This window comes from Leucopleurus acutus (assembly GCF_964270905.1).
Source record: "Leucopleurus acutus genome assembly, chromosome: 3".
In the NCBI taxonomy this organism is placed as follows: Eukaryota; Metazoa; Chordata; class Mammalia; order Artiodactyla; family Delphinidae; genus Leucopleurus; species Leucopleurus acutus.
In genome coordinates, this window is record NC_139145.1 from 8,529,566 (window position 1) to 8,547,507 (window position 17,942).

At 57.5% G+C, this 17,942-nt stretch overlaps 2 protein-coding genes across 4 annotated transcripts; both read left to right on the forward strand.

The window, feature by feature from the left end:
* GIPC1 (GIPC PDZ domain containing family member 1) lies at positions 1-12,077 on the forward strand. Of its 3 annotated transcripts, XM_082835481.1 has the most exons (10): positions 1,227-1,261; positions 1,774-1,828; positions 3,430-3,484; positions 4,958-5,045; positions 8,275-8,595; positions 9,495-9,680; positions 9,777-9,957; positions 10,706-10,818; positions 11,144-11,225; positions 11,366-12,077. In XM_082835481.1, the coding sequence occupies exons 5-10, from the start codon at positions 8,308-8,310 to the stop codon at positions 11,515-11,517; spliced, it is 1,002 nt and encodes a 333-aa protein (XP_082691607.1). In that variant the 5' UTR covers positions 1,227-1,261; positions 1,774-1,828; positions 3,430-3,484; positions 4,958-5,045; positions 8,275-8,307; the 3' UTR covers positions 11,518-12,077. The 3 variants fall into 3 exon arrangements, with proteins under 3 accessions (XP_082691609.1, XP_082691608.1, XP_082691607.1); XM_082835483.1 differs by lacking the exons at positions 1,227-1,261; positions 1,774-1,828 and adding an exon at positions 1-70; XM_082835482.1 differs by lacking the exon at positions 1,774-1,828 and having other exon boundaries at positions 1,181-1,261.
* Positions 12,078-15,784: 3,707 nt separating this feature from the next.
* Positions 15,785-17,605, forward strand: PTGER1 (prostaglandin E receptor 1; the record flags this gene model as incomplete). The annotated part of the gene is made up of 2 exons (XM_082836937.1): positions 15,785-16,744; positions 17,339-17,605. 2 exons carry the CDS (start codon positions 15,785-15,787, stop codon positions 17,603-17,605), a joined length of 1,227 nt encoding a protein of 408 aa, XP_082693063.1.
* Between the last annotated feature and the right edge of the window lie 337 nt (positions 17,606-17,942).

A 17,942-nucleotide genomic window follows, 5' to 3' on the forward strand; every position in this document is an offset into this window, starting at 1 on the left:
CGTTTGGGTCTTTGTTTCTTGGACCTGCTCCTGCCGGAGAAATCCCGGTTTCAAGCCAAACCTGGAGATGGTGAGATTACCTAGTTCTTTCATTCACACATGTGTACTGAGACCCTGCTCTGTGCCAGTCTCGGAAGTGGGACGGGAGCAGGGAGGTTGCGGGGAGCGGGAACAGAGATGTAATAGGCTCATGAAAGTCAGCTCCCTGAGGGCAGAGGCTTGGGTTGGCTGGGCACCCTTTGTAATCTAGCACTTAGTATGTGCTCAATAAATATTCGTTGGTCAGCCAGCAAGCGAACAGGCTATCTTGCCCTTGTTTTCCGTTCCATTGCACCCGAAAGGTGCTTTGCTAGCTGCTTTGCTAGTTCCTACGATATTGTACTCTCCTAAAGTGTGCTGTATCGCTCTGTCCGACCTCCAAGCCTTTAAACGCCCTGTTCCCTTTACCAGGAACACATTCAGTCAGCTTATTCGTCGATGTGTCTGTAGAGATAGGACAGAGCCTGGCACGGAGCAGGGGCACATTAAATATTTGATGAGCGAATGAATGAATGAATGCCCTTGTCCATTGTCCATCCAGGACGCAGGGACACTCGGGACCCTCCCTATTCATCTCAGTGCCCCGCCCGCCCAGAATGAATGCATCTTTTTACCGCCCCGAGGACGGCCGGGCTGGGGCATGTGCAGGCCAGGCAGAGGACTGGATTGGGGGCTGCCCTTGGCCCCCTCCAGGGTCTCCTAAAGGGTCCGTTTTTCTGGACTTTGGGAGTTTGCATCCCCTCCCCGAAACTCAAACTCGGTCAGCTGACTCCCACGACCAGCCTCCCGCCCTCTTACCACCCAGGGCACCCCACACGGACACCCAGCCAACAGCACGTGGTCAAGGGGCTCCAGCTTCCCATTGGCCGCTGGCCTCCTTCCTTCCCCGAGATTGGCCCGGCCCCAGCCGCAGCTCCCCCCTCCACAGCCTTGCGGTGGTACAGCCCGCCGCGGCTTAGGAGGGGCGGGAAGGTCCAACGCCCCGCGGCGCGGGGGAGGTGTCACGAAGAGCAGGGATCCCTCTGGAATGTTTCCTTCGGGTCCCCCGGGGCGGGGCGGCGCGGCTTGGAGCGGATTGGCCGCGAGCGCCGGGCGGCCGCTCCTGATTGACCGGACGCGGGCCCTGGCCCCGCCCCCCGGTCGTGGCTGAGGGAGAGGCCCCGGCCTGAGTTTGCGGAGGGCCGAACCCGGCGCTCACAGGGCGGTAGCGGCGGCGCCGCAGGTGAGTGTCATGCGCGGGCGGGGCGCATCGCGGCCGCTTGGGGGATCCCGGCGCGGACCCGCGGGATCGCGGACCCGCGGGGATCCGGCCGATTCTGCGGTATGGGGCCGGCCCCATGGACGCGGCTGGAAGTCTAGGCTGAGCGGGGGGATGCCCGAGGCCCCTTCCCAGAGGGCCGCCTGCCTTCCCGCTGGGGGCAGGGGTAAACGCCTCCCGCCGCCGGGATGGGGTCTCCAGCCGCACCTCAGCCCCCTGCACCTCTGGACAGTTCCCATCCCGGCGGGGACAGGCTCAGGATCGGTATTTCTGAGCCCTGCCCGGGCAACTCCCCGAAGCTGGCCCAGTCCCAATCCTCCAGGGCCTAGGGGGACCTTGGGAGGACCGAGGTTCCGAAGATAATAATGAAAAAATCACCCCGGCTAGCATTTATTGAACACTTCCGTGTCAGGTATTTACCACATATTTATCATTGATTCTCAATACCTCATGGAAGGTGCTGTTACTTCTTTCAGAGCTGAAGCAGCAGACCCAGAGAGGTGGAGTGACTTGCCCAAGGTCCCACAGCGAGTAAGTGGCAGATCTGGGACTCAAACCCATGCCTCAGAGTCCAGAACTGGAGTCTCCACCACTATACGAGATGCCCGGTGGCTCCAAACCTCAGGTGTTTCTGACCAGCTCCTTCCATTCCACTCCCTCCAGCCAGACACGCCATCTGGGGCACACCTGCTGGTCTTTGCTTTCACCAGCTGCTCAAACAGCAAGCTGTCCCCATGGCCCTTGTGCTCTGAGCTGGAAAGGCAAGGCCAGAATACCTGGGTCCTGAAAAGAGAGTGACATCTGCGGGAAAGATAGGCAGGGGTCCAGGTTCTGTGCCTCTTGGGCCCCCCTGGTAAGCCTGGGCCCAGGATGGTAGGCGTTCTCCCTGGAAACACCCAGGAGCCGGTTTTTCAAGACTGATTCAGAGGCCCTCCTGCCCTCCTCTCTCAAGCAATACCCTGCTGAAAGAGGAGCCTGGGCGTGGTGTCCCCCCACCAGCTTTTGTGAGCTCCCAGGAACCCCCTTCCCCACTTTTTGCTCCCCTCACTGCAACTCTGTATGGCTGTGAGCTTGTTGAGTTTCAGGCCCTTCCCAGGGAAGAGAGGGTGGGGATGCTGGGATTGTAGCCAACCTGCTCGATGCCCGGGGCTGAAACTCCGTTTCTCCGTACCTGTGTTCAGGTTTGAGGGGAGACTGGGAATGTGGTGGGGAGGTGGCAGTTAGCAGGTCTACAGTGGGCATGTTCTGAGGATAGGGGAACTCAGAGAGTAGTCAGAATGAGGGCATAAGACACATTCATTCATTCTACACATATTTATTAAGCACCAACTATGTGTCAGGTACTGTTCTTGGCACAGAGGATACAATAGTGAACACAACAAAAATCCCTGCTCTTGGGAAGCTGCCATTCTAATGGGGGGGGGGGGAAACAGGCAACAAACAAGTTAACAAGTAAATAAAGAAAATACTTGCAGAGGGTGATAAATGTTATGAATAGAATATGAAGGAGTGGCATGGTAGAATCTGTGGGCAAAGGGGGAATCTCAGAGGAGGTAACTTTGGAGCCGAGATCTGAATGACAGAAAGAAGCCAGCCTTGTAAAAATCAGGCAGGGGGCACAGCCAAGGCAAAGGCTCTGAGGATGGACCAATCTTGGCATGGTGTGCCTGGGGCAGGAGAGGACCCAAAGTGGTGATTCTGCAGGGGTCTGGGGGTTTCCTCCATCAGGTGGGAAACCGTTGTAAGATTTGAGGCTGGGGAGTGACGCTATCTGGTTTATGTTTTAAAATAGAGACATGAAGTTAACTAACAACCTAAGACTGGAAGACAAGAGTTCTGCCAGGGCAACATGTAATTAAGTTCATGGGCCTGAGTAGTTTGGACCACAGGGCCGGTTCCAACAGGCTGGGGCAAGCTGGGGAGGCTTCCTGGATGAGGTGGCCTGGAGTAGGCCTTGGCAGGCAGAGAGGACTGGGATGTTCCTGGGCAGGGCAAGGGAAGAAGCAATAATAACAATAATAATAACAGCTTCCTTAGATTGATGTAAGGCAAAGTGATAATTGAGTTACTTGCATAATCTCTTTGGATTCCCATAAGCACTCTGAGAGACAGGAATTCTGCCTGTTTTTCAGATGAGGAAACTGAGGCCCCATCAAGTGAAGTGACTTCCCCACAGCCACACAGCTGGTAAGTAACAGGGGTGGGAGTTGAACCCACACTACTGTGCTTCTTCTGGCCTGGAAAGCAAATTCATTAATCACCCACTTTCCTCACCACCATTATTACCCTCTCCCGGGTGAGGACACGAAGCCAGCATGAACCAGGGCATCAAGTGTAGGCAGAGTAAGGATGTTGGGAATTGGTGATCAGGATGTAGGGACCCTGGGGAAAGGAGGGAGTTTGAATCTTGGCAACTAACTGAAAGATGATACAGATGGAAATAGTAGTAATTGTCACCAGCATTTATGGAACTCCTATTGTGTGCCAGGAACTGTTCCAAGCACATGTATGATTTCCTTGGAACTCAGAGAGGTTAAGACACTTGCCCAAGGTCACACAGCTAGTAAGTGGCGAATCCAGGTTTCAGATTTATGTTCTTAGCATTCTGCTAAGATGTATGGGGGGTGGTTGGAGGGAAACCAGAGGAGGTGCTGATGTGGGGGAGTTTTTTTGGGTGTTTTTGGTTTTGTTTTGGTAGCATCATTGAGTGTAGTAAACTAACTTGACAGAGCAGTACTGGTTTATTCATTCAGAATTATTTTATTTCTAGTATCTAGAACATACAGATTGCATTGCAATTAAAAACAAATTCAGTCCCTGATCGGAGAACTAAGATTCCACAAGCCATGCAGCGTGGCAAAAAAAAACAAAAAAAACACGCAGTTTTTAAAAATGGGTAAAGACTTAAACAGGCAGTTCACAGAAGGGCAAATCCAAATGGCTAATACATGTATTAAAAGTCATTTAGCATCGTTGATTAGGAGGGGAGTGAGAAACAAAATGACAATATCTTCGTTGCTAAATGAAGCACTTATTCTGTCCAGAGTTATGCTGGGAAGCAAGGGATGAGGGACTACAGAGTTAGGACTCGTACTTTTGCCAGGGAGACAAGACCCTACTGAGGGCAGATGCTACAGCCTGTGCTTCTGTGGCTCCCCAGAGCTGCAGAGAAGCTGGGCACAGAGACTGGTGGGCTGGTGAATATTAGGATCATTCGTTCATCCATTCCACAAATATTTATTAAGCAGCTGCTATATGCCAAGCACTGTTTTCTGCACTAAGAAGAGAGGAATGAATAAGACAGGCAGAGTTCCCTGCCCTTTCAGAAAACAGACAATGAACAAGCTAAATGAATGAAATATGTTTTCCACCTGAAAGAGGTGAGAGAGTGAGTTGTGTGGATACCAGAGGGCACAGCCAGTGCAAAGGCCCTGAGGCTGAACTTCGCCTAGTGTGTTGAAGGAACAGGGAGGAGATCCATGTGGCTGGAGGGAATGAGCTGGGGGAAAGTGGGAGGAGATGAGGGCATGCAGGTCATGTGGGCAGATCATTTGGGGCCTGTGGGCCAAGGGGAGGACATTGACTTTTACTCCAGGTGAGGTAGGAGCCCTGGGAGGGGTTGGAGGAGAGGACAGATGTGATATGAGTTATGTTTTACAGTATCACTCTGGCTGCTGGATTGACAAGAGACTGTTGGGGGCAAGGGTGGAAGTTGGGAGACACAGAGAAGGCAACTGCACTGATCTAGGTGAGTGCTGATGGGGCTGGATCAGTGATATTAGAGGAGGTGTTGGAGAACAGATGAATGAATGAATGAATGAATGAGGAGAGGAGGTGTTGGAGAACAGATGAATGAATGAATAAATGAATGAGGATGGTGCAGCCCTGGGGCTCATCTGAATCCAGGACGGCCCCCTGGAAGAGGAGCAGAAAGTCCCCTTTACACAGAAAAAGGTAATTTGGCATAATTTGATCCTCATCACAACCAGGCGGATGGAACGTCCCCATTTGCAGACCAGGCATCTGAGGCGCAGAGAGATTGAGTCACTTATGGGACAGCGTCACAGTGACGAACTTGGGCTTGGGAATCAGACCTGAGGGTGCAGCCAGCTTCTGTGACTTTGGACATGTGTCTTAAAAATTAAATCTGGACTCTTTCCCAGCCTGCAAGCCCCCCCCACCCCACCCCGCCCCGACTCACCTCTTTTACCTGCCGTCTTCGTGTTCTCCCATTGCTCCCTTCACTCCGATCAACCACACTGGTCTCCAGCTTATCTGTGAGTCTGCTCAGAAACCCCCCTGACTGCCACCTCACTCAGACCAAAAGCCCAAGTTCTCCCTCTGGCCTACAGGGCCCTGCACAGTCTGCCTGTTACTTCTCTGCCCTCACCTTTTCCTGTTGTCCCCCTTACTCTGATCCAACCACATATGCCTCCTTGCTGCTCCTCAACCATGCCAAGCACATCCCCACCTCAGGGCCTTTGCACTGGCTGTTCTCTCTGCCCGAATGTTCTTGTCTCATATCCTCCTATGGATATTTCTTCCTGTCTCTCGAGTCTCAGATTCATCCTCACCTTCTCAGGGAGGCCCTCCCTGGCCTTGTCTGTAGAACTTGTCTTGTTTTATTGTCTTCATAGCATTCTTACAAATTATATTAGATATTTACATGTTTGCTTGCTCACTGTATATCTTCTCCTCTGGACTATGCTTCTGCACAGCATGGACAGAGCCCCAGCTAGCTAGCCTTCTGCAGCACCTTAGGCATGAATTAGAAAAATGCCATGCTTCCTCCCATCAGACACATCACCAGACCAGGGTCTGGTGCTTTTGCACAGTGAACAACCAGTGTAACTGCTCATGGTGGCCCTACTCAGGGACCTTGTTGCTTGTCTTTTTTTTTTTTTCTTTCTTTTTTTTAATAATAGAAGTTTTTAAAATATTGCCAGCATACATTTTGTGCAGTGGTTCAATAATAAGCTTGAGTTATTCAGAGATTTTTTTCTCACCTTCATAGGTACATTTGGTAGCACACTTTTATGAAATTATTAATTATAGCTTTGAATTATAGTTTTTTTAATTAATTGATTAATTAATTTATTTTTGGCTGTGTTGGGTCTTCGTTGCTGCGTGTGGGCTTTCTCTAGTTGTGGCGAGCAGGGCCTACTCTTCGTTACAGTGTGCAGGCTTCTCATTGTGGGCTCCAGTAGTTATAGCTCATGGGCTCTAGAGCACAGGCTCAGTAGCTGTGGCACACGGGCTTAGCTGCTCCGCGGGATGTGGGATCTTCCCAGCCCAGGGCTCGAATCCATGTCCCCTGCATTGGCAGGCAGATTCTTAACCACTGCGCCACCAGGGAAGTCTGAATTATAATTAATTAAAGTTTTTTTTTTTTTTTTGGCTGTGCCATGCAGCTTGCAGGATCTTAGTTCCCCAACCAGGGATTAAACCCAGGCCCGGCAGTGAAAGGGCTGAGTCCTAACCACTGGACTGCCAGGGAATTCCCTAATTAAAGCTTTTTAAAGCATATACACACACGTGTATGTATCTCCTTAAACACATACACATATTATATATATACACATACGTATGTATGTGTATTTGTAAACTCTCAGGATTTATCCATATAGGGTTGTTTTCTTCATCCATTAACCATTCATCAGAGGCTCCTTATTTACTCCGGGTAAGGAAATGTGGAACCTTGCTTGTCTTATTGAAGGCAATATCCATACTGGTGCATGGGATATAGTAAGTGCCCAAAACATTTGTTAGAAGGGAGGGAGGGAGAAAGAGAGAAAGAAAGAGAGTAGAGGGAGAGGAAAGAGAAAAGTGTGTCAGTCAGGACAGGTTTTGCTGCAATAACAAACATCTCCAAAATCTTAGTGGCCAAACTCAACAAAGGTTTATTTTTTTTTGTTCCTGCTACATGTCCATTGCAGCTCAGTGGGGGGTTCCATTCATTGTCATCACTCAGAGCCTGGCCTGATGAGGCCACCACCACATCAAATGAGGCTGGTCACCCTACCAGGAGAAAGGGACTTCTGGAGGCTCTTGCTCCAGTAATTAAATGCTTTAGCCTAGAAATGTCATGTGTCACTTCCTCTCACAACTCACTGGCCAGTACTGGTCACATGCCTGTCCAGTCACGAGGAGGCCAGTGCCATCTGCCTACATGCTTTGAAGGGGGGAGTCAGAAATTTTCAGCACACAGCATTAATGACTGTGACCAGTAGAACAAAAAAGAGAAAATGTAGGCTGTGAGTTTCCATTTTCGCATCTGTTAAATGGGCATAATCACATATTACGGTATATTACATAATCACATCGTGGGGGTGATAATATGGTCCCCATGATGTGGTGTGAGGGTTAAGATACAGAGCAGTTAGCATGGGGTTATGATAGATATTAGCTGATATTATTACTTCTGTGCAAGTGCTGGGACCGGATTTTTTTTTTTTTTTTTTTTTTTTTTTTTTTTGCGGTACGCGGGCTTCTCACTGTCGTGGCCTCTCCCGTTGCGGAGCACAGGCTCCGGACGCGCAGGCTCAGCGGCCATGGCTCACGGGCCCCAGCTGCTCCGTGGCATGTGGGATCTTCCCGGACCGGGGCACGAACCCGTGTCCCCTGCATCGGCAGGCAGACTCTCAACCTCTGCGCCACCAGGGAAGCCCCCGGATTTTTTTTTTTTTTTTTTTTAAGCGAAACAAGTAAAGTGTTTATTAGGAGGAAAAAGAGTACGTGTAAATAGGTACACACGGGCGGACTCAGAGAGAGTCGTGCCTTCGTGGTAGTTTGAATCGCTTATATGGGGCATTTCTTCTGGGTTTCCTTTGGCCAATCATCTTGCTTTGCCTGGCTCTGAGCTGGGACCGGATTTCGAACTGAGGCCAGTCTGTTCTCTAAATATTTCATTGGACCTGTAGGGGCGAGGCGGCCCGAGGCCACTGCCCAGGCCCTGAGCCCCTTTTCCTGTCCTGCAGATCTCCTGGGCGTGCCCTCTCTTCTCGCTGCTCATGCCGCTGGGACTGGGGCGGCGGAAAAAGGCGCCGCCTCTGGTGGAAAATGAGGAGGCAGAGCCAGGCCGTGGTGGGCTGGGTGTGGGGGAGCCGGGGCCCCTGGGCGGAGGTGGGGCAGGGGCCCCCCAAATGGGCTTGCCCCCCCCTCCCCCTGCCCTGCGGCCCCGCCTTGTGTTCCACACCCAGCTGGCCCATGGCAGCCCCACTGGCCGCATCGAGGGCTTCACCAACGTCAAGGAGCTGTACGGCAAGATTGCTGAGGCCTTCCGGCTGCCAGCTGCTGAGGTACCCACTAGGGAGCCGGGCACCAGGGTCCCTGATGGTGAGCGAGAGAGAAGCCTGAGCGCGCATCCTGTTTGTGAGCTGTGGCTCAGGTGGTGAAGCTGCAGATACTGAGGCCTTACCCCAGTGAATTATGGGGAACTGGAGGCCAGGGCTGGATGCTGAATTTCATCAGGCATTGGGAGGCCTGTACCCCATTGGTTTGTGGCGAACTGGAGGCCACAGGCGGAGGCGGCATTCCCATCAGGCATTGAGGGGCCTGTGCCGCAGGGGATTGTGGGGGCAGGTGGCCACAGCTGGATGCTGAGTTCCTATCAGGCATTAGGAGACCTGCAGCCCAATGTATTGTGGGGAACTGGAGATCAGGACTGGATGCTGAATCCCCATCAGGCACTGGGAGGCCTCTGCCCTGGTGGATTGTGAGAATGGATGGCCAGGGCTGGATGCTACATTCCCATCATACATTGAGAGGTTTGCAGCCCAGCGGATTGTGGGGACTGGAGGTCAGGTGCAACATTCACTTCTCCATGATTCACTGGGAGGTCCCACCCCAAGGACGTTGGGTGCCAAAGGAAGGGAAGCAAGGAAGGTGACAGTGGGACTGAGCAGGAAGTAGATGCAGGGGTCTCAGTAGGCAGGATGGGTATCTGTGCCCCTTCATTCATTCCACAAGCATTTTCTGAGCACCCACTGTGTGCCAGGCTCTGTACCCCAGAAACAGCAGGGAGTTTTTGCTAGGACAGAAACCCAGCCCTAGTGGGGCCCTGCCCTGGCTCTGGGGTGGTCAGACACTGTGATGGGGACCCCCAGGCCTTTCCCAACTCTCCTCGCTTCCCCCTCAGGTGGCGATTAGCAAAGGGCACAGGAAGGAGGCGAGGGTTGAATATCTCCCACCCCTGTAGGTGATGTTCTGCACCCTCAACACCCACAAAGTGGACATGGACAAGCTCCTGGGGGGCCAGATCGGGCTGGAGGACTTCATCTTCGCCCACGTCAAGGGGCAGCGCAAGGAAGTGGAGGTGTTCAAGTCGGAGGAAGCGTTGGGGCTCACCATCACAGACAACGGGGCTGGCTATGCCTTCATCAAGGTGCCTGGGGGTGGGGTACCCAGAGTCCTGAGGGTAAGGCCTACCCACGGGACCCAACGGCACAGCCACAGGGGCTGACAGCTCCTTTCCCCACAGCGCATTAAGGAGGGCAGCGTGATTGACCACATCCAGCTCATCAGCGTGGGTGACATGATCGAGGCCATCAACGGACAGAGCCTGCTGGGCTGCCGGCACTACGAGGTGGCCCGGCTGCTCAAGGAGCTGCCCCGAGGCCGCACCTTCACGCTGAAGCTCACAGAGCCCCGAAAGGCCTTTGGTGAGGAGCTGCCTCCTGCAGCCTGGATGGTCCCCTTCACTTGGGCCCTGGTTGCAGTGCCAAGGGCCACCAGCAGGTGGTGCTCAAGCCCAGCGGGTCACAGTGGAAAGGGGGTGGGGGCAGCTCCACCCTGCCCTGGGGAGGGGCTGCTGGCTCTCCGCCCAGCCTGGGAGGAGGATGGAGGCGAGGAGGAAGCTGCCCACACACCCAGCTTCCAGGAGCCATTAGCCCAGCCAAGCGCCCCCAACCCTGGCCAGTTCCCCACCCCGCAAGAAGCCAGGCTTGGCTGCCCAGTGCCAGTGCCCCCACTTCTTTGTCTGGCTTCATTAACTCTCAGGAATGGGCCCAAGGCCCCTGGGGTGGTGGTGGGGGACTCTGACACACTTCCCCAGGCAGATAGGGCTGGTCTGTGGCCCAGCAGCTATACCCCCTTGGCCTTGGGGAAAGCAGCTGGGGACCCAGGACCCACCCCGTTCCTGTCCCTCAGGCCCTGGGAAGAGAAGTGGCCCCCTCCAGTCTCCCCTCCAGCCTTTTCCATTCCTAGCCCCTGGCTGCACCTCCTATACCTATGCCAAGCCTGAGTCAGGAGTCATGCCCTCCTGGGGTCACCTCAGCCTCCAATTCCCCCAAAGCCTACAGAAGCTTGGAGAAGGTGGAGGATTGTCTGAGGCCGGGATGCCTGGGTTCCTGCCCAGAACATGCTGGAATTGGGCTTCTGCAGCCCTCACCCCTTCCCTGTCTCCCACAGACATGATCAGTGTGCGTTCAGGGGGTGGCCGCCCAGGCTCTGGTCCCCAGCTGGGCACTGGCCGAGGGACCCTCCGGCTCCGATCCCGGGGTCCTGCCACAGTAGAGGATCTGGTGAGTTGTTCCAGCTGGGCCCCAGCCCCGCTTCCCTGTGAAATTCATAGGCGGCCGCATCACCTCTTAGTTGAGGGGCTCTGGGCACTGGATGCAAACCCACCTCTGCCACGTCCCAGCTCTGGGACCTTTCTTGGGCAAGTGGACCTCAGTTTCCTAATCTGTAAAATGGGGATAGTGATACTGACACTTTCACGGTTGTCACGAGGATGAACTGTGTGTTTCTATACCGAAAGTGGTAAAAATTGTACAAGGCACTTAGTAAGTACAATTACAATTACATTCACATTATTCTGATGTTGTTGTCCCTCTTCCCGCCCCCCAGCCGTCAGCCTTTGAGGAGAAGGCCATTGAGAAGGTGGATGACCTGCTGGAGAGTTACATGGGCATCAGGGACACAGAGCTGGGTGAGTGGGCGGCGCCTGGGTCTGGGGATGGGTGGAGTTTAGGGGAAGGAGCTTCTAGGTCCTGTGGGGCTGGGTCCACCCTGAGCACCTCTGTCATCTGTGCCTCCATTCTGCTGCCCCCCCCCCCCCCCCCCCCGCAGCGGCCACCATGGTAGAGCTTGGAAAGGACAAGAGGAACCCGGACGAGCTGGCTGAGGCCCTGGATGAACGGCTTGGTGACTTCGCCTTCCCGGATGAGTTTGTCTTTGACGTCTGGGGAGCCATTGGGGATGCCAAGGTTGGCCGCTACTAGGCCTCCCGCTGGACCTTGAGATGACTTGGGCCAGGCCTGGTGGGAGCCTCTGTGGTGGAGACACCATGGGCTGGACCCCAGCGTCCAGCTCGGGCCCAGCTCAGTAGCCCGAAGATGATGCGGAGCGGAAGTGGGGCCCGACCTCTGCCCACCTCCAATCGGTACCACCCCCTCAACAGTTCCCAGTCTGGCTGGGGTCCCCAGCCCCCCACCCCACCCCCGCCCTGTTCCCCACCTACCTCAGCCGGGTCAGGCGCGGGGAGGGACCAGCCAGATTGGGCGGCCACCCCCGCCCCCAGTACTTTCCGCCTCAGCTGCCAAACTGGTCCCTCTGTCTCCCTGGGGCCTTGGGTTCTGTTTGGGGGGTCGTGACCTCCCTACTTTCCTGACGCAGGGCATGCAGAAGGGGGGGTGTCCCCCTCAGCAAACGCAATAATACCCTCCCCCTGCGCCACCTCCGTCCCCCCAAGGGAGCCCCCACTGTGGAGTCTGTTACCTCTGCATTTGAAACATGAGTCTGCTGTGAAGCCCCCAGACGCCCTCCCTCTCCTGCCCCCCTGTGTCTCCCTCCGCTCAGCCCCGGACAGAAGGGGCAAGAGGGATGATGGTGGTGGGCTTTCATATCTGAATTTGCCGTCTGGAAGATAAAGAATCTGCTGTTGGACCTGTGTGGCGGCTTCGGGATGGGAGAGGGGGGTGGGCCGGGGCTGGGAAAGAATGCAGCAGCTGAAATCCATCCTCTTTGGGCTCCAAACTGAATTAGGAGCTGGCCCCAGCCGCCCGCCCCCTCCCACCCGTTCCGCCTGAGGAAGCTCTTGGCCGCAAGCCACCAGGCTTCCAGGCAAGGCTGGAGCTTCTCGGCTTGCTGAGGGTGCAAATCTTGCTTCCTCTCCAACAAGGCTCTTGCCACCCCCGGCCTGATGGGAACGGTGGGCAGGAGGCTGTGGGTCCTTGCCTGCTCCAACCCAGGGCCCTGGAGAGCCCCAGGGCCTTGGAGAGCCCCAGGGCCAGGAGGCATGGACAAAGAAAGATGGGGTGGGCTGAAGATGGAGTCTCAGGCCTGCCCCGCTGTGTGTTGATGGAGAGGAACCCCACCCCGAGGCTGGGGGGGAGTCACGATGCACCCCGACCTCAGCTGACTCTGGACATGGGGGGTCCGCCAGCGCCCGTGGAGCGCCATACTTTGTACCGGATGTGCTTGTTTTGACAACCCGCTTCATCCTTAAGGATTAAGGCAGGGATCAGGGAAGGGCGGGGGGGGGGGCGGGGGGGTGGCGTCCTGGCCAGACCTGGAGGGAAGGGCAAGGATTGAAGTGGAGGGAAGCAGGCCAGAGGTCCCCACAGGAATGTTTGGGGGCAAGTTGAGAGGGGAGGTCTAAGCCCACCCGCTCCCCATTTCCAACATGCAGGCAATGGGCCGTGGGAGGCGGCAGTGGGGAGGACCACCTGGACGGGGGCTGGGACAGGTTACTCTGGGCATCGCGGGGCACCTGTGGGCACTTCGTGTGTCTGTGCTAATATACAGTTCTGGTTGTGAAGGGGTGAGGCTGTGTGAGTCTGGGTGTTGAGGAGGTAGGACTGTGTCTCTCAGAGTGTTGGTGGTTTGTGACTGTGTTGAGGGAATGGGGTGTGATGACTGTCTTCGCGTTCCAGGGTGTTTGTGGATGTCACTGGCAGGGCTTCTGTGTGGAGTGTGGCCGTGTGACAGCATGTGTGCCTCTGGGTGTTGCTGTTGCTAGGGTCGGGGGGTGACCGGCTAGATCTCGGGGTGTCCAGGGGGTGCCACTCCTTGTGTCTTGGGTGTATGTGGTGTGTACCTGTGGGGCCTGTCTTGGACTGTTAGGGGGCGTCTCTGGGTGATGTTGGGGTGTGGCTGGGGGCTGTGTCAGTGGTAACAGTTGTGTGCACCGCTCAAGGTGCTGAGTGAGACTACATTTGCCAGCACTAAGGGGTGTGATGGTCTCTCTCACAGGGGGCTCTATTTCAGAGTGTTAGCGTCAGTAACTGTGGGCCCATCTCTGGTGCTAGAGGTGAGACTGTCTCAGTGTGACGATGGCTGAGCCCAAGGCACGTGGCTGCTGCTGAGCTGGGAACAGGCCATGACGGTGGGGGGGTCTCAGGGCGTTAAGGGATATGATTGTGTATCTTCAGGTGTGTGACCGTGTGTGTGCCGCTCAGGGATGCGATCCTTCTTCTCAGGGCAGGAGGTGAGGATGCAGCTGAGTGCCCACAGGTGGGGCTGTCTGTGGCTTGGGACGTGTGTGTGCTCATCACATCCTAAAGCAGGATCTAGGAGACAGTCCCCTGGTCACCGATCTTCCCGGTTCCCCTGCCCCCCTTCAGCCTCCTCCCTCTTCCCTCCCAGAGTTTGACTCGCTGCCCTTGCCTAGGCTTTAAGCCCCTGTGTAAATAATGGGCAGATCTCCTGGTCAGGCTGGGCATGACCCAAGCTGGTCCACCCAGGGCACTGCCCACCGCCACCCACCCAACATGCATGAAGGTGCTGGCAGGGCAAGGGGGTGCTGCTGTCCCCACGCAGGGCTAGCCCTCCAACCTTGCGGCCCCGGTGGGGGTAGTAGCACCACTAAGCCGCCCTGGCCTGCCCTGGGCGACACTCAGGTTTTCCACTGTTTAGATTTTATCCGCTTTATTAATGAGGTAGGCGAGAGGCCCACGCCTGGGAGGGAATGGGGCTGCTCCCGCCCCACCAGTGGGAGCGGGTCACGGGGGCCAGGCCAACTTCCCAGAGCCCCCCTTACTCAGGGGAGCTGGGGCCTGGAGCGGCCCATGACCATTGCCAGGAGTACAAAAAGGGGGTGTCTGTCACCCCAGGCCCCCTGAAGGCGTGCGCTGGGTGGAACGGCCCCTGGAGGCTGGAGCGGGCAGCGGGAGGAGGCTGGGAGCGAGGAGCCGCCCGGGGAGGGAGGGAGGGAGGGAGGGAGCGGCCTGTCGGAGAGCTCGGGCGCAGCAGGCTAGGGCGCAGCAGGGCAGCCGGTGCAGCGGGGCAGCAGGGACCAAGCGGCAGGCGATGGGGACCCTGCGTCCCAGGCAGCTCCGGGTAAGAAGGCTGGGGCACGAGGATCTCCAGTGGGGGAGGAAGGCATGAAAGGATGGGGCCATGGCTCCCCCAGCCTGTCCTTCCTGTGTTCCTTGACTCTCAGCCCATCTCTCTGTCCCTGTTGATCTTACTGTCTGTCCAGCCTCCCTTCCCATATGACCTAGCAGGCAGTTCTGACCTCTCAGCCCTCACCAGGGGCTATCAAGGAGTGGGTGGTGACGGGTTAGCCTTGAGGCCTCTGGGGCAGGGACATGAAGCTGGCAGGAGCGGAACTGTGGGCATCCAGGCTGAGGCAGCAGTGGGCAGAGGTAGGGCCTGGGTGAGAGACAGAGATGGGAGTGTGGGAGACAAGGATGGGGCTCTGGGGACAGGGACGGGGCTGTGTGGACAGAGATGTGGCCAAGGGGACAGGGATGGGTTTATGGGAACAGGGATGTGGCCCTGGGGAAAGAGACAGTGTGGCGGGGAGAGATGTGCCCAAGGTGGCAGAGGTGGGGTTGTGAGCATCTAGGATGGGACTGGAGTAAAGGTGACATAGTGATGGTCAAAGATGGGGCAGTGGGGTCAGATGGTGCCCTGGGATTAGAAATGGGTCAGTGGGGGGCTTCCCTGGTGGCGCAGTGGTTGGGAGTCCGCCTGCCGATGCAGGGGACACGGGTTCGTGCCCCAGTCCAGGAGGATCCCGTGTGCTGCGGAGCGGCTGGGCGCGTGAGCCATGGCCTCTGGGCCTGCGTGTCCGGAGCCTGTGCTCCGCAACGGGAGAGGCCATAACAGTGAGAGGCCCGCGTACCGCAAAAAAAAAAAAAGAAAGAAAGAAAGAAATTGGTCAGTGGGTATCAGATGGGGCCGGGGGCCAGGAATTGGCTGTCAAAATGGGAGGTGGGTGTCAGAAGTGGGTGGGTAAAGCCCAGAGGTGGGGTCAGAGACAGGTGAGGCTGAGGCCAGGTGACCCTGGTGGACAGGGCAATGAGGGGAGACTGAAGCCTGGAGCAAGAGATGGGCTGGTAAGAGGAAGAGGACAAATGGATCAGGAATGGGGCAGCCAGAGTCATTTGGAGTTGCCATGGACAGAGGGTCCATAGAAGAACTCCATGGAGGGTGAGATGGGTCCTGATGATCTGAGATGGGACCACCAGCTGGTCCCAGGCCAATGGTGGAACCTCACCTTCCCCTCCTCTCCTCTCCCCAGCCCCACCCCCGGCACCTGACATGAGCCCTTACGGGCCCCTCAACCTGAGCCTGGCGGGTGAGGCGACCACGTGTACAGCACCTGGGGCCTCCAACGCCTCCGCCGGACCGCTGTCGGACCTGGCGGGCGCGTCGCCCGCGCTGCCCATCTTCTCCATGACGCTGGGCGCCGTGTCCAACGTGCTGGCGCTGGCACTGCTGGCGCAGGTCGCGGGCCGTCTGCGGCGCCGCCGCTCGGCAGCCACCTTCCTGCTGTTCGTCGCCAGCCTGCTGGCCACCGACCTGGTGGGCCACGTGATCCCGGGGGCGCTGGTGCTGCACCTGTACGCGGCGGGGCGCTCGCCGGCCGGCGGCGCCTGCCACTTCCTGGGCGGATGCATGGTCTTTTTCGGCCTGTGCCCGCTGTTGCTGGGCTGCGGCATGGCCGTGGAGCGCTGCGTGGGCGTCACGCGGCCGCTGCTGCACGCGGCCGGCGTCTCGGTGGCCCGAGCGCGGTTGGCTTTGGCCGCGCTGGCCGCCGTGGCCTTGGCCGTGGCGCTGCTGCCATTGGCGCGCGTGGGCCGCTACGAGCTGCAGTACCCGGGTACGTGGTGCTTCATCGGTCTGGGCCCGGCGGGAGGCTGGCGCCAGTCGTTGCTCGCCGGCCTTTTCGCCGGCCTCGGCTTGGCCTCGCTGCTCGCCGCGCTCGTGTGCAACACGCTCAGCGGCCTTGCCCTGCTGCGCGCCCGCTGGTGCCGCCGCTCTCGACGGCACTTCCCGGCTGGAGGCCCCGACAGCCGCCGTCACTGGGGAGGGCGCGGACCCCGCCCGGCCTCCGCCTCGTCCGCCTCGTCCGCCTCGTCCGTCGCTTCGGCCTCCGCCGCCCCCGGCGGCTCCCTGGGCCGCGGCTCAGCGCGGCGAGCCCGTGCCCACGATGTGGAGATGGTGGGCCAGCTCGTAGGCATCATGGTGGTGTCGTGCATCTGCTGGAGCCCCCTGCTGGTGAGGGGCGCACATGCCCCTCCAACCCTGCTCCTTCCCACGCCCTCCGTGACCTCTCCCACCCTTTTCCATCCTGGGATACCTGGGTCCTCTCTCCCTGACCCAGCCAGGGCACTGCCCCCTCGAGGCCCCACCTGCCAGAGTCCACCCTTTGCCCTCTTCCTCTGACGTCCCACTCCTCCTCCCAGTCCCCGTATCTTACTCCTTCCTGGGGTCTTTGTAGTTCACCCGACCCAGGCAAGGTTCTCTTCCAACCCCACCCACCTAAGTGCTTCCATTCCCTAGCTTCCTTCCACCATCACCACCCCTTTTCTCTTCTCCCCTTCAATCCCCTGTCCTTTGGGATACCTGGGACTTCTTTCCTGCCCAAGCACACACCCACTGAAGGCCTTTGCTTCTGCCACGCTAAGGCCCCCACTTCTCCCCTCTCTCCACGGCACCTTCCCAATTAGATTCCCATTTACCCTCCCCGTGACGTTCCGTCCATCCTCACAGCCTCCTTACCTTCAGACACTCTCCCATGCATCTCAGCCCTACCCTTCGCCGGTGCCCTTTTGTTACACCACCCACCGCTCACACTGTCTTCTCCCACAGGTGTTGGTGGTGCTGGCCATCGCGGGCTGGGGCTCCAGCTCCCTGCAGCAGCCACTGTTTTTGGCCGTGCGCCTCGCCTCGTGGAACCAGATTCTGGACCCCTGGGTGTACATCTTGCTGCGCCGGGCTGTGCTTCGCCAACTGCTTTGCCTCCTGCCTTCAAGGGCAGGTGCCAAGGGCAGCCCCAGGGGGCTGGGCCTAATGAGGAGCGCTTGGGAGGCCAACTCGCTGCGCAGCTCCCGGCACAGTGGCCTCAGTCACTTCTAGGCGCGCCCGGCGGCTAAACCAGACCACCCGGGGCCGGCTTCTGGTCCGCAGCTCGGAGACTTCGGGGAATAAACGCTTTTTGCGGACAAGCCCGGGGCGGTGCGTCCCGTCGGGGCTGCAGCATCCTCGCGGCCGCGCCGGAGCGGCAGAGGTGCTGTGTACGCCTCCGGGGTGTGCAGTTCCGGGACTAGCCACGCGGTGGCGTAGAGACGCAGAGCCGGAGTCGCAAGAGCACGCGCACAACGCCGTGGCCGCAGTCTTGGGGCGGAGGCTCGGCTGGGAGCAGAGTGGGAGGGTTGGGGGCCGCTTTTCGCCCCTGCTGCCGTCATGAGTGGCT

Excerpts from the sequence above, each read along its gene's own strand:
- GIPC1 (XM_082835483.1), top strand. The coding sequence starts at position 8,308 with ATGCCGCTGGGACTGGGGCGGCGGAAAAAGGCGCCGCCTCTGGTGGAA. Across the intron at positions 10,819-11,143 it reads CTGCCACAGTAGAGGATCTG|CCGTCAGCCTTTGAGGAGAA; the intron begins GTGAGTTGTTCC and ends CCCGCCCCCCAG. Across the intron at positions 11,226-11,365 it reads CATCAGGGACACAGAGCTGG|CGGCCACCATGGTAGAGCTT; the intron begins GTGAGTGGGCGG and ends CCCCCCCCGCAG.